General features: G+C 48.3%; 9 protein-coding genes across 9 annotated transcripts; 3 read left to right on the top strand and 6 right to left on the bottom strand.

Annotated features, from left to right (window-relative positions):
* Positions 1-1,076: 1,076 nt before the first annotated feature.
* Positions 1,077-2,049, bottom strand: F9C07_2007 (uncharacterized protein). The gene is made up of 2 exons (XM_071508548.1): positions 1,937-2,049; positions 1,077-1,629 (listed from the first exon to the last, which is right to left on the bottom strand). The coding sequence occupies exons 1-2, from the start codon at positions 1,959-1,961 to the stop codon at positions 1,217-1,219; spliced, it is 438 nt and encodes a 145-aa protein (XP_071364036.1). The 5' UTR covers positions 1,962-2,049; the 3' UTR covers positions 1,077-1,216.
* A 2,059-nt stretch (positions 2,050-4,108) lies between these two features.
* On the bottom strand, positions 4,109-7,066 carry F9C07_1336826 (CaaX farnesyltransferase beta subunit Ram1). Its single transcript, XM_041290289.2, has 7 exons — positions 5,939-7,066; positions 5,663-5,818; positions 5,533-5,607; positions 5,349-5,476; positions 5,179-5,296; positions 4,848-5,126; positions 4,109-4,785 (listed from the first exon to the last, which is right to left on the bottom strand). The coding sequence occupies exons 1-7, from the start codon at positions 6,442-6,444 to the stop codon at positions 4,506-4,508; spliced, it is 1,542 nt and encodes a 513-aa protein (XP_041143551.1). The 5' UTR covers positions 6,445-7,066; the 3' UTR covers positions 4,109-4,505.
* A 2,241-nt stretch (positions 7,067-9,307) lies between these two features.
* On the top strand, positions 9,308-13,074 carry F9C07_1337098 (uncharacterized protein). Its single transcript, XM_041290297.2, has 4 exons — positions 9,308-10,968; positions 11,033-11,884; positions 11,939-12,137; positions 12,192-13,074. The coding sequence occupies exons 1-4, from the start codon at positions 9,832-9,834 to the stop codon at positions 12,290-12,292; spliced, it is 2,289 nt and encodes a 762-aa protein (XP_041143550.1). The 5' UTR covers positions 9,308-9,831; the 3' UTR covers positions 12,293-13,074.
* Positions 13,075-13,473: 399 nt separating this feature from the next.
* Positions 13,474-14,887, bottom strand: F9C07_2010 (uncharacterized protein; the record flags this gene model as incomplete). Its single annotated transcript, XM_041290288.1, has 2 exons — positions 13,474-14,336; positions 14,392-14,887. The coding sequence occupies 2 exons, from the start codon at positions 14,885-14,887 to the stop codon at positions 13,474-13,476; spliced, it is 1,359 nt and encodes a 452-aa protein (XP_041143549.1).
* Positions 14,888-15,718: 831 nt separating this feature from the next.
* Positions 15,719-17,062, bottom strand: F9C07_2011 (transferase; the record flags this gene model as incomplete). The annotated part of the gene is made up of 1 exon (XM_041284991.1): positions 15,719-17,062. The coding sequence occupies one exon, from the start codon at positions 17,060-17,062 to the stop codon at positions 15,719-15,721; it is 1,344 nt and encodes a 447-aa protein (XP_041143548.1).
* A 1,015-nt stretch (positions 17,063-18,077) lies between these two features.
* F9C07_2012 (uncharacterized protein) lies at positions 18,078-18,539 on the bottom strand (the record flags this gene model as incomplete). The annotated part of the gene is made up of 1 exon (XM_071508549.1): positions 18,078-18,539. The coding sequence occupies one exon, from the start codon at positions 18,537-18,539 to the stop codon at positions 18,078-18,080; it is 462 nt and encodes a 153-aa protein (XP_071364035.1).
* A 282-nt stretch (positions 18,540-18,821) lies between these two features.
* On the top strand, positions 18,822-19,880 carry F9C07_2013 (ubiquitin and ubiquitin-like protein; the record flags this gene model as incomplete). Its single annotated transcript, XM_041290296.1, has 3 exons — positions 18,822-18,843; positions 18,911-19,126; positions 19,201-19,880. 3 exons carry the CDS (start codon positions 18,822-18,824, stop codon positions 19,878-19,880), a joined length of 918 nt encoding a protein of 305 aa, XP_041143547.1.
* Positions 19,881-20,026: 146 nt separating this feature from the next.
* Positions 20,027-23,014, top strand: F9C07_2132365 (cytoplasmic Zn-finger protein). The gene is made up of 2 exons (XM_071509119.1): positions 20,027-21,342; positions 21,434-23,014. The coding sequence occupies exons 1-2, from the start codon at positions 20,428-20,430 to the stop codon at positions 22,658-22,660; spliced, it is 2,142 nt and encodes a 713-aa protein (XP_071364034.1). The 5' UTR covers positions 20,027-20,427; the 3' UTR covers positions 22,661-23,014.
* Positions 23,015-24,366, bottom strand: F9C07_2278205 (3-demethylubiquinone-9 3-methyltransferase). Its single transcript, XM_041284984.2, has 2 exons — positions 24,285-24,366; positions 23,015-24,228 (listed from the first exon to the last, which is right to left on the bottom strand). Exon 2 carries the CDS (start codon positions 24,113-24,115, stop codon positions 23,138-23,140), a length of 978 nt encoding a protein of 325 aa, XP_041143545.1. The 5' UTR covers positions 24,116-24,228; positions 24,285-24,366; the 3' UTR covers positions 23,015-23,137.
* Between the last annotated feature and the right edge of the window lie 1,640 nt (positions 24,367-26,006).

Genomic DNA, 26,006 nt, shown 5'->3' with positions numbered 1-26,006 from the left:
GTATTGTGTAGGCATGGTGACGATGGTGGTGTTGTCGTTACTTGGAGTTTGGTGAGGCCACGTTTGTGGGAACTTATGTATGTGTGTCTGGGGTTGCGGTGAGGGGGTGATTGTGGACTTGTTTTCGCTGCATGGTGGTGAGATCTGGGGATCTAGGAGTATTTTTTGGTTTGAATTGTTATTCGATAATTTGTTTTTGGGTGCTTTGCTTTTGGGAGTGGTTGTTGTGAGTTGTTGGGTGGTTGGTAGTGTTTATGTTTGGAGGAATATATAGCGGTTCTATATTTGTGTGCGATTGTTTTACAGAGTGGGAGTTCTTTTGGATGGCTACAAGGTCTTGTACTGGTGGTTCTTACCTGATGGGCCATATATTAAGTACATGTGTATGCCATAAGGTGAGAAAATACTTGGTGTTGAGTTGATTTGGGACCTTTGATTTCTCTTCAGTATCCAGGTGAGGTAGAGTCGTATGAATTGGCATACAGTTTCCAGACATTTGGAGGGTGTTAATTTAAGGGTATACTACTACGATTGATGGGGTGACAGTAAGTTGTATGTTTGATTTTCATAAATGTAAGTTAGAAGTGTTAATGCTGGCCTTTGGCCTTGAAAGCAACATTGTATATAGAACTACCAAGGCAAACCAACGAATACACTGTAGGACAACAGGCTTCGACTTTTACATTACTCGGCTTGCGCGATGCATAGCATGGTTGCAAAGTGACTTTTATGTAGGTGATTTAGAAAGGGAGGTTTAAACCCCAGGTCTAGATCTAGTCTTTGTCGTACAGACACTGTATAATAGTGGTTGTTGTACCTGAAATCGGGCGCACAAGTACACACATCACACATGGTAAAGGAGTTGGATGACTGGATTCATTCTCATATAGAACTAACAGGTGAAAAGAACCATTCCACCACTTGCACAAGTCAAAGAACGCTGGACAGCTCAATGCAGTAATGCACACTCAATCTTATATCCATACTCAGGGAGTTTGTAAGCCTGGTAGCACACTAGGGTATATCTGTCAAGGGGGCTGATTTTTTCGACTAAGATCACACACGCTTCAATTGAGAACAAGCACTTCGATCTATCTGGATATTCAAGTCATGTCATAAGTCATAAAGTCGTTAGAGTCCTCCACGTAAATCTTTTTTTCTTGCTTTGCACGCCGAGTACCGCTTGACCACAATATTGTGAGGAGGGCAGGGGAGACTACATTCCACGGCTGCTGAATGCGAGGGCCCTCGAGGGCACAGCGGGTCTGTCCTGAACGAATCGTCCTCCCTCGTAGCTTTCGGGACTGCTCCCTCCGCTTCTGCTTCCTCCACTGGTCGATGTATCGGTATCATCATAGCGGGCCTTTCGTCCAGTACCTATCGCCACAGGCATTCCCTGGACGATTCCTCCGTGGTCATGTCCAGCTGGATACATGCCATCGTTGACGGAGAAATTCCGACAGATGAGGTATGCTCGCATTGCTGCATTCTCTCGAGCCAGGGTTTCGTTTTGGTAAACAGTGTCCGTCTGGTATTCCCGATTGTTGACGCGAACAATGCAGGTATACCCGGTAGGACCTTCATAGGCCTCGAACTGGGGCTCCGGCCAGCGACGGCGTCGGCAGAGACCTGTACGCATGGTTATTGGACTTCGAACTTGACTTCAGTCGGGACCGCGACATTCGGAAGCCATCATGGCAATTTGCCGAGATGTTGACAAACCACGTAGCATGCAACCAAGTAAATCTATGGTCGATGCATGGGATAGTCATCCCCCCCTGAAGATTTTCTAGGGAGACAAAGAAAAAAAAAAAAAGGAGAATTAAGGGGAGAAGGTTCAAAAACCGCGATTGCCGCGATCAAACCAACCCCGGGAAAGGGATTTCTGAAATAGGAGGTGTAGAGTTGGGCACATTGCAACAAAGAGGCTACATACTCGCAAGGTATAAAACATAGTACATCGTGAAGACTGGCGGGCGTCCAATAGAAGGTATGGTACAGAGACGTATCGAATCAGTATTTGCTGCCCTGGATCTGTTGACACTGCACAAGATCCTGGCACACCCAAAGTATGGAAACAAGCCTATGCAAACGGCGCTTGTTGATGCCCAATGGCCACGTTCCTCATATGACACTTCAAGGGATTTGCTGTTTTGGAATAGCCAAGATCCCGTCACGAAAAGCGGATCAGTGGAGAGAGGCTTAGTATAGATCTGATCAATCTAGAGAAAGACACGAGAAACTGCAAACAAATCGAACTAGCATATGAGGGAAGACGGTAACATCCCACACAATGGTAGAAAGCAAGAAAGGAAATAGGAAAGAAGGGAAAGAAAGGCAGGCAAATATTATCATTCTAGCCAGGTATAATCAGTTCAAATAAACAGGCGGGGCCCATAAAGCAGTAGTCAATAACTTAGGGTCAACAGAGAGGCAAAAACAAAAAAGAGGGTCTAAGAAAGGGAAAAAAACTAAAAAAAAAAAAGAAAAAGAAAAAAAAATCCAACGGTCTATTAACCGGGTCAATTGAGGCATTCTCCACCAGATTGGAGTTCTGGCGCAGGTAACAGGTGAATTCTATGAGCCATTGCGGATCTAAAATGTCCTAGCTTTGTTCTTTTCGAATCGTTTCTTTCTGGAGATCGAAGATTGGGAAGCGTGGATTGAAACGTTGATGTGCTGGCATGGCTTTCCACCAGTGATCCAGTACTCGAAGACCCAAGACAACTCTGCTCCATATGCCACGGTGTAATTCGCCGCCGATCCAGGCGGCTAAGATTGACATGTTGCTCAGGATAAGAAATTCCGGTCAAATCGTCATTTCGGTCTACCATTCTTCCTGCAGAACCAGTGCCGTTGCTCTGGGCAAGGGTTAGATTTAGTAAATCCTTTTTCTTTTTTTTCCTTTCTTTTTTTTCTTGTTACCCTCCTTCTCTTCTTTACTAGTCCGGGTGAGAAAATTCTAGAACCCCGCATTATAGACGAAATCTAGAAATGATTCCCGTCGTTCCAGAATCAGCAAGCATAAGATCAGAGAAAAAATATATATCTTAATTGAAAAAGAGGCGGCGTTGTGGAAGGCCACTAATGCATACAATGATGAATCCCAACAAGAGAGGGGTTCATGTCGCGCAGATGAATCCTGGTTGTAATCTTAAAAATTCAGTGATTATGGAAGGCTATCATAATTCACTGGATGCCGTCTTTGCGGGTGAGAGGAGAGGGGGGGGGGGGGGGGGGAAGAAGAAAAAGAAATAAAAAGAAAACAAAAAGAGTGCCACTTTTAGTCAAGAAATAGTATTAGCCACGATGGACCCGGCCACAACTGTTTGCTCAGGCCAATGCTGAGTGAGGGACGATCACGATCATCATCGACTCGGTAAGTGATCCGAAAACGTCTCCTGTGTGAATTGACCGCCTCCTCGGAAATATTCGACGTCTATCCTGTGATCATTCAGCACTTGAAAGGACGAAGATAGATAGATTATTTTCATCAACAGCGAGCGGCGGCTCCCACAAATTCACGGGCATCGTCATAAAATCCCCGGTTTGGACGATCATCAGCCGTGTGGGAAAACAAAATTGGTTCTGGATTTGCACCGGTGGATCTTCGATCATATCCATTGGACGAGCCATTCCGTGGTTGGCAGACAGGCATCGGATGCAATGATGAGTTGGCAGTCTGGTCGTTTGGCGCGGCGGGGAATCCATGTCACCTTTACACGAGACGAAGAGAGAAGTATAACCGCCATCCTGCAGAGTAGTAGTAGTCAGTAAGTAAGTAATAATGATCCTTCAATTGTCCAATTCAATTGCCATTTGCACCACTGTTGATCCCTATCCCCTACCCTCGACTGACAGACTGCAGTCTGTGCAGTGCATTGTGTGAGTCTGCCTTCTTTTTCCCTCGCAGAAAGTAACGGGGGTAGAACAAAGTTTGGAATTTAACCTTCGTTCTTTCTTTCTCTTTGTATTGGTAGGTGGGGGTTTTTGGAAGTAACGTTAAAGAATACAAGACATAGTGGGCACTTTGGGACGAAGTTCAATGTCACGACGGAAGGCCTATGGTTGACTGTACCAGTGATGAGAAAAAAGATTGTTAAAGGGAATTTCTTTCGAACAAATGCTTCCGGACCATCAAGTCCGCCACCTGGATAATCAAGATACAGGGCAACCGTTGACTCAGTCATACACGGGGAATTCAAGTTCTGCAGGAAATCATTCCACTTCATGCAGTGTCCCAACAGCCGGTACCACCAATGTCCCGTGATTTCTTCCCTACTTACCTACAAATTCCATCCCTTACGTCTTGTTCATTTGCAAACACAGCTCATTAATCCTCGAGCTTACTGGATGACGCGTTCTCCGGTGAACGTATGACATGGGGGTCGTGAGCAAGAGCAATTATGGTGTTGCATTTTTACTGTACAAATAATAGCAATCTGCTTTATAGATCATTTCTCATCTTTAGTGCACTCCACACTCGTTAATTTGCCCAGAGTCAACTAAACCTCAAGCGGTGCATTTTCGTACCAGATACGCATATTCTCGGCAGCCTGATGGGGAATGACATATAGTGGGTGGAGCGCTGCGAGCCGATCCTTCTCATCGAATACACTCAAGTCTGATCCTTGATTGTCTGAGCTGGTGACAGGAAGGGATTTCCAGGAAAATGCAGAGGAGAAGTCCCCCCTGGAGCTTGCGCTAGCATCGGTATGGTAGTGGTGATATTGGGTCGTGCTCAGTCCAGTGAGAGTATAGCAGGTGTGGTACGAATCTGGATGTCTATGTTTGACAGTTAGCTTTCATACATTGCGCTGCAACAGATCTATATGGAATGGCCATACTTTCCGGGCTTGTCACGAAGCCCTCCATGCTTTCCCTGACAGCAAGCAAGGATGTATCTTGTCAGGCCTTCACGGCTATAGAGGTTGCCAGTTGAGGTCTGCTTAGGAGCTGTAGCTGGTTGGGTGCCGTTAATTGCGGATTGAATCAGTGGCCAACAACCCCCGACCCAAAAGCTGTAACATCCATCCACCAACTTGTTGGTCCGTCCAGCGAACCCTCCTTCAGGAGCGTACTGTCGAGCAGAAAGCCATGATAGGAGCATTGGTACATCCACGCATCTAACATTCTCAGCGAAAAGTGGGGGAGTAGCAAGCTTATGCAGCTACTTACCTGGAAATGGTCGCTTCGGGCTCGCCTAGAATGCATAGGCACGCCAAAGCGCAAAAGGCGTAGGCGCCATGCGCCTCCGACCCGGGATTACCGGAGATGCCACCTTCGAATGTCTGGCCTATGGCCTATGAGCACTCCCGTCAACTAGACTAAACTAAGATACCACTTACATCTTGATAGATAATCTGACAGGCCACTCGTGAACGTTTCGAACCCATGCTTCCGAGCTTCAGCATCGGGTGGCAAGGTAAGTGGCAGGTCAAGGAGCGATAAGAGCACCATCGCGCAATAAGCGCCTCTGGTATGACACTCCGTTAAATCGAGTAGTAGGACGATAGATAGGAGAGCTATTACCTCACATCTTCTTCCCCACCCTCGGAGACTCTAAAGCCACCGTCGGGCTGCTTCAGCCTTCCGAGCCATCTCCACCTGGTCCCAGGTTAACGATGCACAGATCTTCAACGGTGGCAGCTATACAACTCACATTGCCTTTCGATCGATCAATTGGAAAGCCTCTTCGCCACCAACCATGGCGAGTGATAGCACAGCAGCATACGTGGGTGCGCAGTGGGACAATTGGCCATGCCCTCCTCCAAATCCACCAGTGGGGTTCTGCATAGGTCTAAACGACGTAATTACCCTAGGAAGGAATGAATTTAGACATTGAGTTACTGAAAACAGTAATCGACGATCATAGGCAGAGCACACTCCCCAACGATTCTACAACAGTGCAGGTCAAGGCAGCCAGGCGCTTGCTTACCGTTCACGGAACTGACTGATATCTTCACCTAGTAGGGCTAAGCCAGCTAAAGCCCAGTAAACCATCCAGGGACGACTGGCATCAAGGGCCACAAAGCTCCCCGGATAGTCCTCTAGCGAGTCATACAGATAGGCAATATGATCATCACGGTTAAGTGCTGGCACCCCAAACTGGTTGAACGGTCCCTTTTGACTGCTATGGATACCTTTTAGGAATGGTAGGCATTTGTTTACTGTTTCTTCTTGAAGATTGGTTGTCTCGGTAGTGAGAGCGTCTTGGATGATCGGCAGCTCCTTGAACAGCGCTGGCACCGCAGGATGTACTTGAGTTTCGCTCATTTTGCTCTGTTGCTTAGGCAGTGTATGATCCTGCGAAAGAGTTGTCGATGACGGACGGCTTCCTGCCGGTTGATTGGGCGTGATGCTTGACTTTCCCGCCGATATTTGACTGGTCGAAGCGAAACGAACTTTTCGACGCTGCTTTCCTGTCGCTGAAGTGACAGGCATGAAATCTTCCGAGGAAGCTTAGATCTGTATATAATCTTGTGAACAAAGGGAGCTAATGTCGATGACAATAGTAATCAAGTAAGCGATCTCACTGCTATTGTTCTGTTATTGGCAATGGAGAAAGCGCATTCATTGTTCTTTTTTTCCCACTGGAGCGGGTGGGTCATCCCCCTCACTATGGTAGACACCTTTTGCCCTCTGTGCAAGTTTTAACTATTATTGTACTCTTCATTCACCACCCTCATATCCATTTCTAGGAATTCAATGACAGAATGTTGCTAGTATGACTGTTGCATTGTTCCGGGTTCTATTATCTTAAATTATTCTTTTTTAGGGAGTAGTACCAGGAATGTCAATGCCAAACCGAAGATCCATATTTTTCAGGCCTGGCTGTACTCCGTACTGTCCTTACCGTCATAACCTTCCACGTTTCCGTCAAAGGACCCGTGGTCCCGTGACTAGCATTCCTTTTTCCTAAGGCTCCCACCAAAAGCAAAGTCGGAAAGGATCAGCCGGTGGGCACGGGGTGAAGGATTCAACCCAATAACCATCTCGCAACCTAGCCAGATGGGTACCTAATCCGGTATTTGCGCTATGAAAGCCCTTGTTGGACTAATAGAGGTAGTCCAGTTCTTAATCCTAACTAGTTGTTGATCAACTAACTTTAGGCGTCGGATGAGGGGCTGTCGGCTAAGTCCATCGCCTCTCAAGACACTGTTTTGCAGCGTACAATGCTTACAAAAAATGGAAGACGATCTGATATCACGAGTGAGATGCTACCGTGACTGATCGATAGGATCCTTGTATCTCGACAGCTAATAATCGTGAGCGAACATGGTCTGCATATATCTCATCAGGATTCAAGGTTAGTCAAGGGCGGCACTACCTAATGCCTATTCCTGGTACGAAGTATACCAGGATGATTCGCGCACACAGACCACCACGTACGGCTACGTTCCCACCAAGGGCGGCGCTGATCAATCAGTATTAGACACAGCCACTTAAGCGCCAATCTTGTCAACAAAGATATCCGCCATTTGGAACTTAAGTAGTTACCTATTATGGAGCTACCCATTGGATGTGTTATTGCATGCGGCGGATGGCGTGGCAAGCTGCGAGTCAGAACCCAAGCGAGCCGAAACGATTTCTTCGTCGTAGGCAAAATGGATCGAGTTAGTTGATGGGCTTCCTCAATGTGGAGCCCACGGGCCTCCGAAAGCTGAATTTCAGATGCAAAACGGTTTCTTACGCCCTAGCCACCTTGCAAGAACCCTGGAAAAATAGAGCTAAGAGCAACCTTGTCTGCTTCTGTCTCTTTTTTGGGTCTGGCGGACAATGTGGCCACGATTGACTTTTCTCATCGCTCCCAACTTCAGGGATTTGCTCGAGCGCCGATTTTGATCTATCATCTTCGTCTTCAAACCCCATCAGTATTGCTGGCACTCATGCTGTCATGGATCGGCCCTCGGCTGTTTACCGCTTGAGGGTCGAGAACCAACATAAACTCAAATATTCGAGGTGAAACACGTAGCATCCAGAGGAGATATAGGTAATTGTTCCGACGAGCGAGCGTAAGAAGTGAACTTTTCCACATGATGGGACTTGTTGAGGAAGAAAAAGAAACCAAGGCAAACAATCAAGAGAAAACAAAAACATTCAACCGAAGACAACCAGTCAGCAAGCAGGTATCATTATCAGCATCTCATCGTCAATTATCTCATCTTCATTGCGGAAGTGCCAAGTGAAGAACTAGTCCAAAATGATTTTCTTTCCCGCGCCTAGAACAGCCCTGTATGGTAAACCAGGTAATACTGGGTTGAAGCTACTGCAGCGTCAGCCGCCCTGTCGTCAACATGTGTGCGTCAGTGATTGAACGTTGACGGAGGCGAGGCTATAATTGGCAGTGAATATTGACTGATTCGTCCGAGCAAAGGCTGCCAGTCTGGACACGCATCCATACAGAGAGCACATTCTGCTACAAGGTAATCTATCTTAGGAAGGTAGAGAGCAGGAGGTCCTCAATTACCATACCGTGCGTACGAGTATGGTCAGCGGGGTCTTTCCGAGCCCCAACACTATTGCCACGGCCTACTGGATCGGAGCCAACTACCAATGGGTAGGAGGAGCCCGTCAAATAATAACGATCTTGATGGTTTCCACTGATCTTCTTTCCCGAATGTGCACCCATGTGTCTTTGACGGAGGAAACCGTGGCTGTACCGTGGGACTCGGGTAAACGGGACCAGCCTCTCTTTACTATCATGCTTGTTGTCAGCACGAGAACATCTAACCGTGCTGACAAGAAGTCAGAAAAGGGTAGAAAAATGCAAGGTGAATGACTGACATTTGTGTCAATGTCAATGGCTGCTCACTAAGACATATGATGAAGGAGCGCATGCTACTGCTGCATTGAAGGTATGTACTCCCTGATGTACATACTTTTGAAACGTAATATACCTGCTTGCTCTGTACAGTAAAGAATAGACCTCCATTAGGAAACGCCACGCTAAGCACGGTAGGGAAATCGGATGCATGTGTGTCTTCCACTAGCGTATCTATAACCCTAACAATTGGCGATCCGACAGAGAAAAGGGAATATCATGAGACTCGTCAATCGAGGAATGTGTCGAAGGTTCCGAGTACGTAGTGTATTTACTCAACCATTACCATACAGGGCAGTGGGGAGAAACTAGTCCACACTCAACTGAAGTTTGAACTAGTTTGATGCAGATATTACCCTAGAAGCATGTCGACCACTCGTGAAAGTTATGGTTAAATGGGTTGAGTAATTTGTTGCCACTCTAACGGAGCCGTTACCAGACGAGACAGAAAACCAGAAAAATATACCGAGTACAGTACCTCGAGGCAGTAGGTAGAAAGTGTGTGTGTGTCTGTGTGAGTGAGTGAGAGAGAGAGCGGAGAAATAATAAATTACAAGCGGCGTGGCATTTAATCATGGTCACGGTAGCATGATTCCCGTTCCTCTTTCCCCCCCAGACAAGCCAGTGGGAAGGCATGACGGGACGGCGGATGACCCAACCTCCCCACTCCGATAGCGATAACTCCATCCCAGGATCCCCTAGCGTATCTCCGGTCGACGCAACTCCCGCCTCACCGCTGCTTTGCTCCCCACCGCTTCATGCCCGCCATGGCCTCATCCTATCATCCTCTTCTCTTCTTTTCTTTCGTACCCCCGGATTCTGGGCTTTCTGCTCACCCGAAGCCCTTTGTCCTCAGGCTTCGCTGCTGCCGATTTCACTTCCAATCCTACCTCTTATTTGTTTTTTGTACCACCCGCCTGTCGTTTATTTTATTTTATTTTTTGATGAATTTTTCCCTTTCCTATTTCTTGTTCCCCTCCTCCCTTGGTACATAGTCAATTGACACGATGTCAAATGTCGATATTTCCAACGACGGCTTTATCGGCCTCGATTATGACTCGAGAAACTACCTCCAGCCTCAGTCATGGCCCGTGGCGGTGGACCACCAGGCTTCCCACCGAGCAGAAGGAGCGCGAGACATTTCTCCCTTGCAAACCAGCGGTCACGCATTTGAACAGTCGGTAGCTCAGGATCCCAATCTGATGGTCGACTGGCAATTCCAGCACATGCAACCCCACCTTCAGTACTCTCATGAGGAAGCCTCCTCCGCTCCTCAGTTCACGACCGCAAGCTATGGGATGCCCATCCACTCGTCCCCCATTGATTTAATCTCTGGTACACCCCAAGGACCCTTGAGTGGGAGTCTCTTAGACGGTCCATATCTGCCTCTGTCCGCGCCGGTTGACATGGTTCCTTTTCCTTATCAAGATCTGCAATCTGACTTAATGGCCTTTCCGTCCGATGGCCTGGCGCATGGCCTACCCGAGATCCCCTCATACGCCGCGCCGCAGAACGTAATAGACAGCAGCTCGCCAGCGGACACGTACTTGGAGGTCCGTTCGTTGACCAGTTCGAGCAGCGACAATGGCTGGAGCACTATTGAGCCGCGCCGCTCGCATGAGTACTTCCCCGACCAAGGCTTCTTCATCAATCCCACGCAGACATTGCATGACAGAAGCCTCTCGGAGTCATCCTACTCAACGTCATATGGCAGCTTTGTAGAGATTTCAAATCCAGTTAACTCGCCCAGCTCGGACACCAACTTTGACGCCGCCTTCAATAACACAATGACCCGACGCGTGTCATTCGACCATACCTCGCATGGCTCGCAGTCACCGACTGCGGTCAGTCCTGTGGCCATTGTGCGACCTATCCCTGTCCCCATGAAGAAGCCTTCATCGCCTACACGGTCCACTGGGTCATCCTCATCTACCTCTCCTCCTACGAGGAAGCCATCCCGCAAGAGCCCTATAGCTGCTAAGACTGCAGAGACAAAGGTTCGGAAGCAGTCGCAAAATGGAAAGCCAGAGACCGAGAAGCGTGTTGGAAAACGGAAGGGTCCGCTCAAGCCAGATCAGCGGAAACAGGCCAGCGAGATCCGCAAGTTGAGAGCGTGTCTCCGTTGCAAGTTCTTGAAGAAAACTGTGAGTAGTCCGTCCAATCACTGATAAGGCGAGCCGTGAGACAGTTGACTGACCGCCAAGATAGTGCGACAAAGGCGAACCCTGTGCTGGCTGTCAACCATCGCACGCTCGGTTATGGCAGGTGCCATGCACCCGCATTGACATTAAGGAGATTGGCTACTTCATGAAGGATTGGAAAGCTGACTACGAGCGTCATATCTCTCTTGGGTTCTCAGTAGGCAATATCAAAGGGTTCTCAGAGCATGAGAGGACTCTCTTCATCACCCATGGCTATGGTCAAATTCTTCCCATCAATGCTCGCGAGGTTTATGTGCACAACGATCAGTGCTTTAATGTCGACTGGGTAGAGACGTACAACCGAGGACCGACGAAGTACGAGGTGGAAACCGCTAAGCTTTCTGCTGGAATGGAAGGGATTTCACACGCTATGTTATCCGATTATCTCGATCGCCATATCGATGGAAACGGCACTTTCGAGAAATTCGTTGATGACTACTTTGAAGGCACTCCGTTCCTGACACAAATGCTGAAAACCGCGTTCCGGTTCTATTACCGCACAAAAATGCCGGTGATCCGCAAGGCCTTGAAGCTTATCGTTGCCTACAATCTGACGCTCCACATTACGTTGGTCGAAGGCCTGGGCGAGGAAGATGGACTTCTTGGAAAGGTTGATGTAGAGGGTTCAAAGTTCAAGGGCAAGACATTGGCACCAGTAATGATCAACTTCCAAATCAAGTGTGCTATGGCAAACATGTGGCGTGAGTTGCAAAAGGATGTTCTGGAAGAGCTCTCGAGCCTGTATTCCAGCGTATACAGCGGGGAGAAGCTTAAGAACTGGCCAACAATCTTCATCCTGGCGTCCATCCTTTTGGCCGTGTGGGAAGAGATGCAGTTCGACTGTCATTACCGCACTCGGGTATGTTGTCTTTGAGATAATATGAGATTTTACAGAGATGCTGACGGTTGCAAGGATCCTGCCGCTGTCGAGAAATTCTGCAACGATATGGAGACTACCCCCGTCGGAGTTATTGTTGGCTTGTTCCAAGCGATTTCGCAGAAACTTCCCGCATTCACCGAGTGGGAAACACAAAAGCACCACCACCTGCTACACTCGAACCCGGATGTCTGCAGCGCAATGACTGAGGTTCGCCAACATGTCACGCAATATGGTAAGAAAGTCGAATACCACGTAGCGTATTTGTCTTGGCTAACCTCCTGTCCAGAGAGCTATCTCCGTAGCCGCTCCAGTTCGAAATTTAACCCCAAGGACTTTGACTGTTTATCGAATAAGTTTGTTTCAAGACTTGTTGTCCGCGCCAACTAAACGATAAGTTATGAGAATGATGGTACATTGCGCTTGTTTTTCTCACGGCTTCTCAACGATGACGGCATCGGCACGGTATGAAACTATGAGATATGCCGGCATTCACGATTATGACTCGCATTAAAGCCATTAGCGACTACGATCGTTCTATTCATTCTTGTTTTCCGTCTCGGTCTTCTCTACGTATTTTTTTTTTTATTTCTTGTTTTTGCCAGTCTAGCCTAAAGCTCACGTGTTGTCTTTTGCGTCGTTTCAACTTACACACTCTTTTTGCTTCTAGTGGTGTACCTTTCTCGCACAGTATTATAAACAGCGATGATGAGGATCACGAATGTCATGATATTGTATGGTCACGAAATGTTTTCCAGCAGCAAACGATGAGCGCAACCGAGTTGCCGACGTATAGTGGAGGCTAGTTCCCGCTTCATGACGCTGCTTTTTTGCATTTATGTGCCTGATTAGCGTATGTCTGTGTGTGCATGTGTGTTTCCGTTGATTTATCTTGATTACTGCTCTTATCATTCTGATCGTGTTATCTATTATGGGGATTGTATCTCAATATCGGAGTGTGGGAAGGGTTGTGTGGCATGAAGTTTCACTCTTATTGGTTTTCCTTTCCTGTTTTTAATCCAAATTAGTGTGATAGCACACTCCGCTGCCCTTGGTTGCCTTGAAGCCAGAGCCAAGTCACAGGGTAATAAATATCAATTCATATACAGACCAACTCGAACAGACCCTCAAAGTGAGACTCGTACAGAACTTACACCGTCTCGACATTTGCAACCCCAGCAACCAGTAGCAATAATGGGGTCAAAGTCACACTAACCCCGTAGAACAATGAGTTGGCCTCGTACCAGCCAATCTGTCCCCAGTGCTCCCTCGGACTCGGGCGAATTCGGCTACGGCAGCATACCGCCATGTGTCCTGTACGAAGTTTCGACTGCATTGGGCAATTTGTCCTAAATTTGGGTCTTCCTGTACTACTATTTTGAGAACGAGGCAACGAGGCTTTCCTCACCGTATACCATAGCCACGTTTACAGATATATTGGTTTACCATCTTGTTTTACTAGTCTTTACCGTTGAAGAGTCCCTAAATTTGGACTACGAGTCGGTGACTCCACAGTGGGTATGATGTGATATATTCAACCAAAACGAGGAATTGTATGGTTCGGTACCGATTCAATCATCCCATTGATTCAAATACCGCCAATAGAACGAACAACATCTACAATCAATGGTAAGGTGTTCATCATCAAGGGCAGACCGCACACGCTCCACTACCACCTCCACCCCGACATCCCCGAACGCCTGCTGGAACGACTTTCCATCCGGGGCTGATGCGTCTAATATCGCCTCCGAAAAGAACGTAGCCGACTGGATCGTAATGTTCTCTAGATTCGGTAACCCCCCAGATATCACCCAGTCGAGAACAATAGATAGCGTTAGCAGATCCGGTCTGCTCCGTTCTTTATACTCCCGGAAACGCAGACATCGGAGACTCCGAGGCAGGTGGCAATGTTTGCGGAGGTGTTCCTTCGTCTCGGGGCTCTGCGTGTAATGATCACCTCTTAGGACCTTCGGGTCGATGGTGAGTTGTTGGAGGCATTTGAAGTCCCGGAAGTCGAGGGCTGGGCAGTTTGTGCGTAGGTAGAAGTCTAGTTCGAGGTTCAGGAGTGAATGTGCTTGGGTTTTGAGGACGTCCACGATCCCGACTCGGTCTGTGAGGAAGAATTCCCATCGGGTCGTCCAGGGGGATCCCCTTAGGGTGAAGTTCTTGAGGGCTTTGGGGAACTGGAGCATCTCGCGGAGAGACTGTGGTGATACGTCGCAGCAGAGCAGGTTCAGGGTTTCTAGGGATGTTGGGTTGAACCAGGGTTTCTTGATGTAACTTAGTGTTTCTGAGCGCAGGTCCGAGATGATGGCTGCTACTATGCTCAGGTTTTGTAGCGTGGGGTGAAGCAGGACAGTCTCGCGCGAGGAAAAGTACCACATGTCGCCTGTTTCGTTTTCGATGGGTGTAAGGTCGTTCATGATTAGCTCGCCTTGAGATTGTTAGTCTGTGTATGTATAGAGTAAGGGGGGCACGGGGTAGCAGACATGTTGTTAAGGAAGGCAGAACGCCTGCCATCGCGTGGCTTGATTGCTGGAAGAGCCAGGACCATATCTCAGACAAAGCGTCGAGTCTTGGACGAGGCCCGAAATCCGGATCATCATAAGATCTACATATATCATATTCGAGGCCCTTGACAACAAGTTGTCTCAAGTTGATCAGACGGCCGATTGTCGGCACCAGGCTCTCCACGAGGATTGGATAGTACTCGTCCTCATTCGGAACATCTTCAACATAGTGATAATGGATCACCAGCTCTTGTATGTATTCTGCGCGGACCGCTTTACGGTCCATAGCGTAGGTGAAGCTTTCTCCGGCATGGTTGCCCAGATAGACAGACCGGTAGAGATAGGGCTCTACCAGTATTTGTAGCTGTCGGCATGTCCGCGCGAGATTCGCAAGTGAGGCTTGCGATGGGACCTCTTCTAGAATCCTTATCAGGATCTCCGTGGGCAGATGAAGCAGTTGTAAGGTTGATGCCATTGAATCTGCCCTTGGTGAGGGAATCGTCTTGACTCAGGTATCAATAAGCATTCACAGCTGTTGTGACAGCTGATTTTCGTTCCCGCGTGTTTTGTGTTCCGTAAATTCCTCCGTAATAGGTAGTTCATGCCATCGAGCTAGGTAGCATCTGCGCAAAATTAGTACATGTAGTAGTTTGCACAGCCTCATTTCTGTCGAGACGAAGTGGCCAATCATAATTCGTCTAAATAGCCCCCAAATTGATAGATTGAAGCCCACTGTACCGCTTCATCGATCCATATCTCGTCTTCACAGTTCCATGTAATACTGGCGCGGGGGACAATCAATCTTCTTTCTGAAGGTCAGTTCCAAAAGCTGACAGTAAGCTTATGTCACGGTAACATTGCTAACCAGGTTTGAAGATGGAGCCCTCCACCTCGAAGGAAAAGTCGTCGCACGGGTCCATGGCAATACCCATGGCAAATTACTTCGTCTCGCCCGTCTGCGTTAGGAATGCTAACCTACATAGTACAAGTAGGGAAGAAAACATCTCCACCATAACTAGGTTGGGATGGGCTATCCTGATATGTTATATTAAAAGGGTTGAACTACTACGTAATGCAATGTTTATTTATCAGAATGCTGCATAACGTTCCTATTTACCTTGAGAACTAGAAGATGCTATTGTAACGACGGAACTATATAGGTTTGACCAGGGCAATCTGAATCGTAGATTCAGATGTATGTGATCTTTTGTTCTTGTGGAATACAGAGACCTGGCTATATCTCTTACAGTTATACCATCATGAGGATGGAATAATCACTTCTATTAGAAAAATAAACCAATCCCCGTCATGCAACAATCTCAAAATACCTTAAAAAGTCCTGGTCCTTCCTGAGCACCTCATGCTCCTCAACCTCTACCTGCACTAAAACCTCGAAGACCCTCGTTGCTCCGCTCGAAAAGTTTGGCAAGATTACCGCGAAAGCTCCGGGAAAGGACGAAGGAACCCGAAATGCAACAGGTCTCAAATCACCCCCAATATCGTACTTTTCTGCGTTCCCCGAGTACCAGGTATTCATGAACACATCCATGTCACTGAAGTCTGCCTGGGAACCCAGTGTCTCCGTGGGAGCGAGTGACTTCATGAGGGAGGTCATGCGGCTGATTGTGGATAGGCTAGTGGAGTTTATAGATTGACGGATTAGGGTAGCTGCAGCTGCGAATCCACGGTCACCATCTGAAATTAGGGCCTGGGCAGTGGTAGGGCCTGCTTGGGTCCCGATGACGGCGTTGCCGAAGTAGCGTTCAGAAGTTTTCTTCTCTGGATCTCGAGTGCGGACATCAATGGGGTGGACGAAACGGGATGGCGAAGAGGATTTCTCTGGGTGCAGGTTGAGCCGAGCACGGGTAATTGACGTCCAGGCAAGGGCAGATATGCAGTCGTATGAGGTTATGTAGTCAACCTCGGTCAGATATGGGGTGCACCGCGCTTTGAGCTTTTGAATGGATGCCTCAGAGATCCGGTATATGCTTGATCGGAAGGTAGGTGGCGGCTTTAGCTTAAATTGACTCTTCTCCATGACATAGAACATTGGGAGCTTTTCCAGATGCTCCTCTCTGGAGGAGGTTGTGCCAGTCTCTGGGGCATTGTATGGAGCTCTGTTGAGGTCTGGAATGTAGGTAGGCATCTCCAGCCCTTCCTGATATGCCTTGCAGCTTTGACAGATAAGAGACATAAATGTATCAATGGAAGACCAGTCCCCAGCCGCGTGATTCATCCACAATCCTAGAATCAGGCCACCCTCCACGAGACTTAGTTGCAGAGCGCATACCTGCTTTGGGGCTGCTGATTCCTCCGGTAAAAGCTCAGTAAAGTCTATATGATCTGGAGAAAACGAGTCCTGGACTAGGGCAGAAAGCGACTTTTGTTCCTTAGACTCAAACCGGCGAGTGCTGAGCTTGACCTGGCTTCCTGGTGGTATCACAATGCAAAGTTTACCATGCTCGTTGAATTCCAAATTCCCTGCCATAAATGGCAGTTGGCTGGTCGCGTTCTTCACACCTTCCGCCAGGGAAATGATCAATTTTTCTAGATCAATGGTGGGTTGGAGCTCATAGAATAGTAAGACTTTCACAGTCTTTGTGATACCCATTTTGTCCATGTCGGACAGCTCATATTTCACGTCACCCATTGCTTGACACTGTAACGAAGCTCCTGATCGGGCTAGGATTAGTATAGATTAAACATAGATTAAACATAGACATTGAGCAGAGGTAGAGCGTTGAGTTCTTACCAGTCTCAAGAATATACTATATTTTGCGCTAGGTTTTGAACGCCGTAAGCTATATCGTTATTTTTTCAGCGTAACTTGCACCGTGAGAGTAAATTCCGTTTGAGTGAGCATATACAACTACTTATATCTTGTTTTATGTCCACTGCCCCTATAAGCCTACTAGTCCCGAATGGGGTGCCCGACGGTCTGTATGAAGTTCAGGCAACCAATACTAACTGGTTTCTATATTAATGACCGTTTTTTCAGGCCACAATTTTCTTCTTCTTGTTCCATTTCGGCGTGCTGACAGCAACATTCTAAGATCAAGACCTCCTAGGGTTAGGCCTTTATGTATTACCAAGATAGAAACTCGATTCTAGACCATTTAGCTGAAGGGTAGCGTTTCAACTACTCGCTGAGGCTATCTCCCCCAGGCTATTCAGCCTACCATCTAAATAGCACATAAGTAGTAGATGCCTCCAGAATCTGTAGATCAGATAAACAGCACATGGTATAAAGCTAACTATAAGTAGTCGTAAGGAAATGCTCAAAAGAATCAATCAGCTCAGGAGTATTAAATAAGACCACGCAAGTAGTGTTGCTATTGTGGCTTGTACAAGTCACTTCGCTTCATTAATAGGCGCAGTAGTTGCGCTGGTTAGCTAGGTAATCATTGTACCTGCCTATTCAGGAGTGGAGAATTACCGGATGCGCAAGGTCGATCACCTGACCCTCCTGCCGTTAGCGCTGGCCGGGGCCGTCTCAGAGACCCAACTATTAGGCTACTCAGAGTGTCCACTGCCCCCTCACGGGGCGATAAGCCTGGATTTCACACGTCATCGCTTCTTGCAGCGACACCGCGCAGGAGGTCGCCAGAGTCAGGACACAGGTATTAATCACCTTTCAAAGATATCACCATGAAAAAAAAAACAAGTTAGCGCTTACCACAAACGTAGCAAATCTTCGACATCGTTTTGGTTTCCATTATAGGTAACGAAGGAAAATGGAAGATTTCCGTTTGAAGATACCGACTGGTGGCGTCAGTGGCGGGTACGGACGGAATCGTCCCTACTCCATCCTTAAACTGATAATGACTCTTCCCCAAGGTATGGATGACACAATTCCTTCGGTTTTCGTCGTCCACAGCCACCATTCTAGTGAAAACTTTGAACCCAGTAGTACTCTCGCAGTACCATAATCGCATGTAGAAGCCAACAAGTAGGAGTCGATAGCGAGTCGACTGAGTCATCCGCCGGAACACTTCTAGCAGTTTCCCCAAGCCCAACTGAGAAATCGCCGAGCGGAGGAACAAAGGATCGCCCTCTGACTGGCCGGAAAAGGAGAAGAAAGTGCCAGGAGATGCCAGAATCCTAAGGTTCAGCCGGCGCTTATCCATTTAAGAGTGAATTGACCGCCATGGTCCGTCCTTACATCACGTTATCGACCTATCACTGACCGACCCTGACTGACTAAGGCGCTTTGCCTCCGTTGCCTCTCCCCTCATCTCTCCTGACCACCTACTTAAACTGCTCTTTCTCCTTCTCGCCTTCTAACTTCTTCATCCTCCATCATCCTCTCAGTCACTGCGGCTGTTGTCCACCTACCTTTCTCCCAACGTCTCCCTAAAAATACTCCTTACTACCTTCTATACAACTGAAATACTTTCACCGTCGTCATCATGCAGATCTTCGTCAAGACTCGTGAGTATACCTGACTCCCATCTCCAGTCTAGCGCCACCTGGCATCTAACACTCTGTTCGTCTCTAGTTACCGGCAAGACCATCACTTTGGAGGTCGAGTCGAGCGACACTATCGACAACGTCAAGAGCAAGATTCAGGATAAGGAAGGCATTCCTCCTGACCAGCAGCGCCTGATCTTCGCTGGCAAGCAGCTTGAGGATGGCCGTACCCTCTCTGACTATAACATCCAGAAGGAGTCCACCCTCCACCTTGTTCTTCGTCTCCGTGGTGGAATGCAGATCTGTAAGTTCCCTATTGCCCTGTTTGCCACCTGCAACAATATCAAGTTGTCAGCTTACTAACTGATCTATCTGTAGTCGTGAAGACCCTCACTGGAAAGACTATCACCCTTGAGGTTGAGTCAAGCGATACCATCGACAACGTTAAGAGCAAAATCCAGGACAAAGAAGGCATTCCCCCCGACCAGCAGCGTTTGATCTTCGCTGGTAAGCAGCTCGAGGACGGTCGTACTCTGTCGGACTACAACATTCAGAAGGAATCTACTCTCCACTTGGTTCTGCGCTTGCGTGGTGGTATGCAGATTTTCGTCAAGACTCTCACCGGAAAGACAATTACGCTGGAGGTTGAATCATCCGACACGATCGATAATGTGAAGTCAAAGATTCAAGATAAAGAGGGAATTCCTCCTGACCAGCAGCGTCTCATTTTCGCCGGCAAGCAGCTCGAAGATGGCCGCACTTTGTCCGATTACAACATCCAGAAAGAGTCTACATTGCACTTGGTCCTCCGTCTTCGTGGTGGTATGCAGATCTTCGTTAAGACGCTCACTGGCAAGACTATCACTTTGGAAGTTGAAAGCTCGGACACTATCGACAACGTCAAGTCAAAGATCCAAGACAAGGAGGGTATTCCCCCAGACCAGCAACGTCTTATCTTTGCTGGCAAGCAGCTAGAGGATGGACGCACGCTCTCAGACTACAATATTCAGAAGGAGAGCACCTTACACTTGGTCCTGCGTCTCCGTGGTGGAAACTAATGTCTTGTTTGATTTTCTGCTATCGTTACTCAACTGGGTTGAGTAGCCTTGCATGGCGTTCGGTTGGTTCTAGGCCTTTATGATATGATTCAACAGCATACTTCTTTCTGTATCACTACACAATGTTGTGGTGCATTACATAGTTCAGTCCCCATTATCTACGATCCTTCTCTACAATGAATAACAACCGATTCTGTTCGGTTTATTGTGCTACGCATTCAAGCTTGGTATAGAACTGTCTCTTCTGGTAGTGTCTCATCTAGTAGATGTAGATAGCAATCTCCTTGTCTTCTTTTGTTTATTTGCGCATAAAACTATTTGAGAATGCGACAAGTTAAAGTTGAGTAATCCCTCCTTGTTATTGATCTCACCGCTGTTATCGCATCCATTTTGCCACAGCTCCCTATCACACGTGACAAACGGCTCGCCGAAGGCGGGATGGAAGTCAAGCTATGGATGAATGTTCTAGACAAAACAAAATCTAACCAGTTTGAATCTCGTTGTCGTAATAACTCGGAAAAACCCAGCGATATGAGCATCTGCCGGGATGCCCTCATATTTTTACCACCTTGTGATTGAATTATTTGCACGCCCTTCATCTGATTCCCGAGGCGCCTTCCACAGTGCGGACGATCCGTCTCCAACTTCATTAGCCTTTGACTCCATATGTGAAGCTTTACAGCCAATTCAGAAGCGGTCGCGACGCTCAGCCCGCTATCATCCGAACGGAAAACTCCCAAGCTCTTCGACGCTTCTTTCTAGCGACGCTTGCAGCTTGAATTCCGTAGTCCAGACTGTACATCCCACTACCCCTCGCCTTTATACGAAATCGCCGACCAGCGCCCCCGATTTTGAGAAGGACCCGAGATTGGATAAACTTTCAGTCGAGTGCATTGATATGATACCCTCGGACCAGGAGGCAATAGCCTCGAAGCGGGCTGGTAGACGAAGCGATCCCAGGGATAACCTCGTTGCAACAGGAATCGGCACTGATATTCTCGGGGGTCTACGTACGAGGGGCAAATACATACCGCTCGACCAACAAACCCCCGATAGTGTCTGGGGAATAGTGCATCTGTACCGAGATGCACAGGAGACGCCGTATTTAGTTGAGGAGGATTATCCTTCGTACCTAAAAGGATCCGCTGCTGCGAGACAACCGTACGATGAACTGGGCGGGGGCTCTAACCCACGTCAGGACGTGCAGGTGGGGGAACAATCTTCCTTCCTGTATCCAGACGATGACTGCACGACTTTGTGTATACTCGCCGTTCCGTCATATATGTCACCATCGGATTTTCTGGGATTTGTGGGTGAGGCAAGCATGGATGACGTGAGCCATTTCCGGATGATTAGGACCGCCAGAGCCAATCGGTATATGGTTCTGTTGAAGTTTCGCAGCGGGAAGAAGGCTAAGGAATGGCAGAAGGAATGGAATGGGAAGGTCTTCAATAGCATGGAGGTGAGTGTTACTCTAGCAGTAACCTTCTTGTCGTATTACGCAGGTATAATTGCATGTCTTGGTACTGATTTCTCATTGTTGTCTCGAAAAGCCTGAAACATGCCATGTCGTATTCGTGAAATCAGTGGAGGTTCAAGTCGTGGATTCACAAGCACAGCACGGGGGTACGGCCACTCATCAGAACACTCTCTTATCTCATTCTGCGACCAGTCCCCAGCGTGCAACCATATCCTCTACAGGACAATCTAGTTCCATACCATCAGCCACACTATCTACGAGACCTTTAGCACCTCCCACACCAGCCCTCGTGGAGCTGCCAACATGCCCTGTCTGTCTAGAACGCATGGATGAGACCACTGGCCTGCTTACGATAATCTGTCAACATGTTTTCCATTGTACATGCCTGCAGAAGTGGAAGGGTAGTGGGTGTCCCGTCTGTCGCTACACACAAGACGAGTTCCGCAGAAGCAGTCAGGGCGCACTCTACGAAGACGAACCGGCTGAATGCAGTGTGTGCCATTCCGACATCAACCTTTGGATTTGCCTGATCTGCGGGGTTGTCGGTTGCGGTCGCTACGATGGCGCGCATGCTTTTGATCACTACAAAGAAACCTCCCACGCGTTTGCCATGGACCTCGCTACGCAACGTGTCTGGGACTATGTGGGTGACGCATATGTTCACCGCATCATACAAAGCAAAACCGACGGCAAACTTGTAGAGCTCCCGGCCGCGGACAACAGTGCGCTCGACCCGCCAGACTGGACAGACGCAGTACCCCGGGAAAAGCTAGAAAATATGAGTGTGGAGTACACCCATCTACTTACAAGCCAGCTGGAGAGTCAGCGAGCATATTTTGAGGAGATCGTCGAGCGAGCTGTTGACAAGGCATCCCAGGCCAGCGCAGCCGCAGCTTCGGCGCAGGAAGCAGCCGAGAAAGCCACCGCGAACTTTCGCTCATTGCACACACAATACGATAAACTGGAAAATGAGACATTACCCAACCTCGAACGAGACAAGACCCGTGCCGAGAAACGTGCAGAGAAGTTCGAGGGGATGGCGCGCAAAATGGAAAAGGAGTGGCGAGAAGAGAAAACTATGAATGAAAGTTTGATGCAACGCATTGAACACCTGACTTCCGAAGTAGAAAGTCTCAAGGCGACGAATGCAGACTTGACCGAGCAAAACAGGGACCTCACATTCTTCATTAGCGGCTCTGAACGGCTGAAGAATGAAAGCGAGGATATCGTCCAGGGTACTGTCAGTGTTCCTGAGCCCCAAACTAACAAAAAGAAAGGCAAGGGGAAGGGACGAAGATAATCGTCGGATGAGCAACTGTAGCGGCTCTAACCAAGCCGATCTTACTCCTTGCACATATATCAACAGCATAGCTGTCAGGTGCAGTCCGTTGATGTTGTATGTGGAATCCTTGATGGAAATTCCATAAGTGTCGTGGAGCACTTTGTTCAAGTTATAGGACGTTAACCTCCTATCGCTGCTCAAATCGCCCCCAGCATGAAACAGATACACGCCACGTGCAAAAATGCTCGTGCACTCGAAGATCGGACGTTCTATCCCAGTCTCCTATTGCTACTTAGGTAGATGCGGCACGAGCCAGTTATGGCGTACTTTACGAATAGTGACGAATATTTATACCACAGCCTAATTCATAAAGCTCATTCATTTGCTTTCTCTATCTGTAATCTACAATTTTATATATACACCCAATAATACTGTTTTACAAGCCCCAGATGCACCCTTAGCCTAACTGAACAAAGCACAAATCGAGATATCCACTCAAAGCCCCTTCCTGATAGCCCAGAAATAGTTCCCCCAATTCTCCGATCCAGGAACCAACTTCCAGCCTATACCGGGGAAATACATCACTCCGGAACACTTCCACCTCATACCTTGCAACGCATCACCTCCAGCACGCAGCGACGCTCCATCCTGACTCCGCATCAGGCCCTCCTGAGCCCAAGCATACAGCTCATCAGGGTTAACAAACTTGCTCCACTCGTGCGTCCCCCTCGGCACAACACCAATCGGCCACGGCGCCTCAGCAATGACCTGGTTGACGAGGAACGAAGGGAACGTGCGCGCAATAGTCGACCCAACCAACCAACCACCAGGACGAAGGACCCGAAGACAGTTCGTCAAAAAGGCAAGAGGCGACGAAGCGGCATTGGAGTCGACATGCTCAAGGACCTCAAAGAGCGTGACTATGTCAAACTTCTCATCCTCGGGCGTCTCACGCTGCGATGCGACGATGTCCTCCAGCGTGCAGTTTTTGTAGGTGAATTTGCCGTCGCGGAGATGCGCTTCGACTTTGGGATCCATGCGCGCGTGGTCGCGGGCGATTTTGATGAGTGCTGAAGTTGGGTCGATGGCTGTTATGGACGCTGCTTGCGTGACTGTTTGGGAGGGGCTGTTTGCGTTCGTGGGGATCGTGCGGGCCAGGGATTCGGCGAAGATGCCGCCGCCGCAGCCGACATCGAGGTAGCGGAGGTTGTTGACTGGGGTGGAGGTCTCGGGTGCGCTGGCGCGTGGCGGTGGGAGGCTGTCGAATAGGCAAGATGCGATGAAGTCGTGGCGGAGGGGGTTCATGAGATGGAGGACCCGGCTGGGGCCCATGGGATCCCACCAGCTGTTGGCGAGCGAGGAGAAGTGAGATAGTTCATCGGCGGAGACGGAGGTGGAGTGCGCTCGGTGAGGGGAGTTGAGATGGCGGAGGAGGGAGGTGGCCTTGCGGATGGTTGGTCGGAGGTTGGTCATCTTGGATTATGTTGGTTGAGACTGTTTTTATTTTTATTTTGCGTTTTATTTTAGAACGGGAATTTCGTTTCAATGTCGGTCAACGGTGCATTGACGTTTTGAGGATATGAGAGCTGCTACACAGTTAGATATTGCACTGAACTGCAAAAGAATACAATGTAGTGCATACTTTGATTTTCTAACAAGGCGCATCATCAATTGGTTGACATTGCTGCGCTTCTTGATCTCTGAATGATAAGACAAGCCGAGAATTGGAGATTGAAGCTCTGAACTGCTATCGCGAAAGTGATGTTGGCATTGCGAACAAACATGCCAAGAACTTATGTCATCCCTTTTCCCATTGTTTACTTGCTTGAACTCTACAGCTACCGTACATCTGGAGTACATTAGCTGCACATCCACGCATCCGCTCTCCTACATGTCAGACTACAAGCTCAAGGGACATAACCAATTTTCAGAACATCTTCACTAATCATTAATATCAGCTAGTCTTACTCTCCATCCAGACCCTCGTGACAAGTTACCCCAAATCCGTAACCTATTACGGGTACCACACACCGACTGTCGACCATCAAGCCTCTAAAACCCTACTAAAGGGGGAGGGGAGTCGTCTCCAACGGAAATCTGCCGCCGTTCATTCCAAGCTAGGCAAGAGGTGGTCGTACTGTATCGAGCTAACTATCTGACGGACTGGCCGGATTGTGCATCCATCGCATCCCTCTAATCCACCCGGTGGACCCTCCGTGCCCACTCGATAGTTCTACGGCCCTTCCAGAAACATTCCGTGTCTGGTCATATGCGCCCCATAGCTCGAGTCAATTTGTCGGTCTGGACAGCTCTGGTCTGGCTTGTCTGTCCTACGGAAACATAACCCACATCTCCGGGAAGATCATCCATCTCGTTCGGGAGCATGTTGCTGGTCGGTGAGGTAAGCCAAAGAATGGGTGGGATTGTGGGACTCGTTGGGTGCGTTCCTTGCATTTACGACTTACGTATGTTAGTAGATAGACAGATACTAGTACTTCGTATGTTCGTTGTACTACAGGTTGAGCTATTATGTTTGCTCGGGGCTACTAACTACTTAGTCGTACTTTAGGGGAGTGGTTTTTTTCCCCTTCTTGTCAGGGTACGGAGTACTTTAGGGGTCGTTTCGTTAGTGGTTGGCGTTGTAGCCTTAAAGTTTATTCTCTCTTTTCGGTATGTCGTGGACTTTTCTTGTATGTCTAGGTACAGTATTTAATTGAGAAGGTTTGGGTGGAACAAAAAAAACATCTCGTGAGGATTTCATTCATGTCTTTGGTGCCAGCTAAACCCCCCCCAAGTCCTGCTGTATCACGCACGGATATATACACAATGTGGCTGAACTTTCGCTGGCGCCGAAACATGGATGAGGCTGCAGTAACCAGAGTCCCGGCTCCTTGGCCATTGTCTGATCAAATCCAATGCATGAACCTACTTACCAGTCCCTTCCCCAGGGCTGACATATGCACCTTCCCGGTCGGCTCTAGAAGGAAGTTCCCAAGGTACTTTTGGGACTGATACATCACGTGATCGATTTACGTTTTGGGTATGATCCAAACAAATGGAGCATATACCGGAGTTGGTGACCGTACCACTAGCCATGATGACGTTAAAAGACACGGTGAACGACGGGAGATGATCGCCCTGTGTAATCTATACATTGCAGACCCGTTGACGGTTTATCCCAGCCCGTTCGTAGTAAGAAAAGAAATCCCTCCCTATTCTTGCCCGGGAGAAAAACCACTAGAGGCAGATTTGAAACCGGCCAAACAGCCCGTTGCTAATGGGCAGAATACCATTTGTCCAATGATAACCCTGGGTCATTATTGCGATCTCAATAAACTCCGTACCCAAAAACTATGGACGAGCG

The sequence above is a fragment of the Aspergillus flavus genome, chromosome 2 (genome assembly GCF_009017415.1).
Source record: "Aspergillus flavus chromosome 2, complete sequence".
Taxonomy (NCBI): Eukaryota; Fungi; Ascomycota; class Eurotiomycetes; order Eurotiales; family Aspergillaceae; genus Aspergillus; species Aspergillus flavus.
Note: the sequence above shows the minus strand (reverse complement) of the source record. Positions and strands in the feature narration are given on the sequence as shown.

Bases quoted from the DNA above. Each gene is read 5' to 3' on its own strand.
- F9C07_2007 (XM_071508548.1), bottom strand. From the start codon at position 1,961: ATGTACTATGTTTTATACCTTGCGA. The intron at 1,630-1,936 runs GTATGTAGCCTC...CCATGCGTACAG, and splicing joins CTATGTTTTATACCTTGCGA to GTCTCTGCCGACGCCGTCGC.
- F9C07_1336826 (XM_041290289.2), bottom strand. From the start codon at position 6,444: ATGCCTGTCACTTCAGCGACAGGAAAGCAGCGTCGAAAAGTTCGTTTC. The intron at 5,477-5,532 runs GTAATAGCTCTC...GTGTCATACCAG, and splicing joins GGTGGGGAAGAAGATGTGAG to AGGCGCTTATTGCGCGATGG. The intron at 5,297-5,348 runs GTAAGTGGTATC...CATAGGCCATAG, and splicing joins GTCAGATTATCTATCAAGAT to GCCAGACATTCGAAGGTGGC.
- F9C07_1337098 (XM_041290297.2), top strand. From the start codon at position 9,832: ATGTCAAATGTCGATATTTCCAACGACGGCTTTATCGGCCTCGATTAT. The intron at 10,969-11,032 runs GTGAGTAGTCCG...CCGCCAAGATAG, and splicing joins GCAAGTTCTTGAAGAAAACT to TGCGACAAAGGCGAACCCTG. The intron at 11,885-11,938 runs GTATGTTGTCTT...GACGGTTGCAAG, and splicing joins ACTGTCATTACCGCACTCGG to GATCCTGCCGCTGTCGAGAA.
- F9C07_2132365 (XM_071509119.1), top strand. From the start codon at position 20,428: ATGCCCTCATATTTTTACCACCTTGTGATTGAATTATTTGCACGCCCT. The intron at 21,343-21,433 runs GTGAGTGTTACT...TGTCTCGAAAAG, and splicing joins AGGTCTTCAATAGCATGGAG to CCTGAAACATGCCATGTCGT.
- F9C07_2278205 (XM_041284984.2), bottom strand. From the start codon at position 24,115: ATGACCAACCTCCGACCAACCATCCGCAAGGCCACCTCCCTCCTCCGC.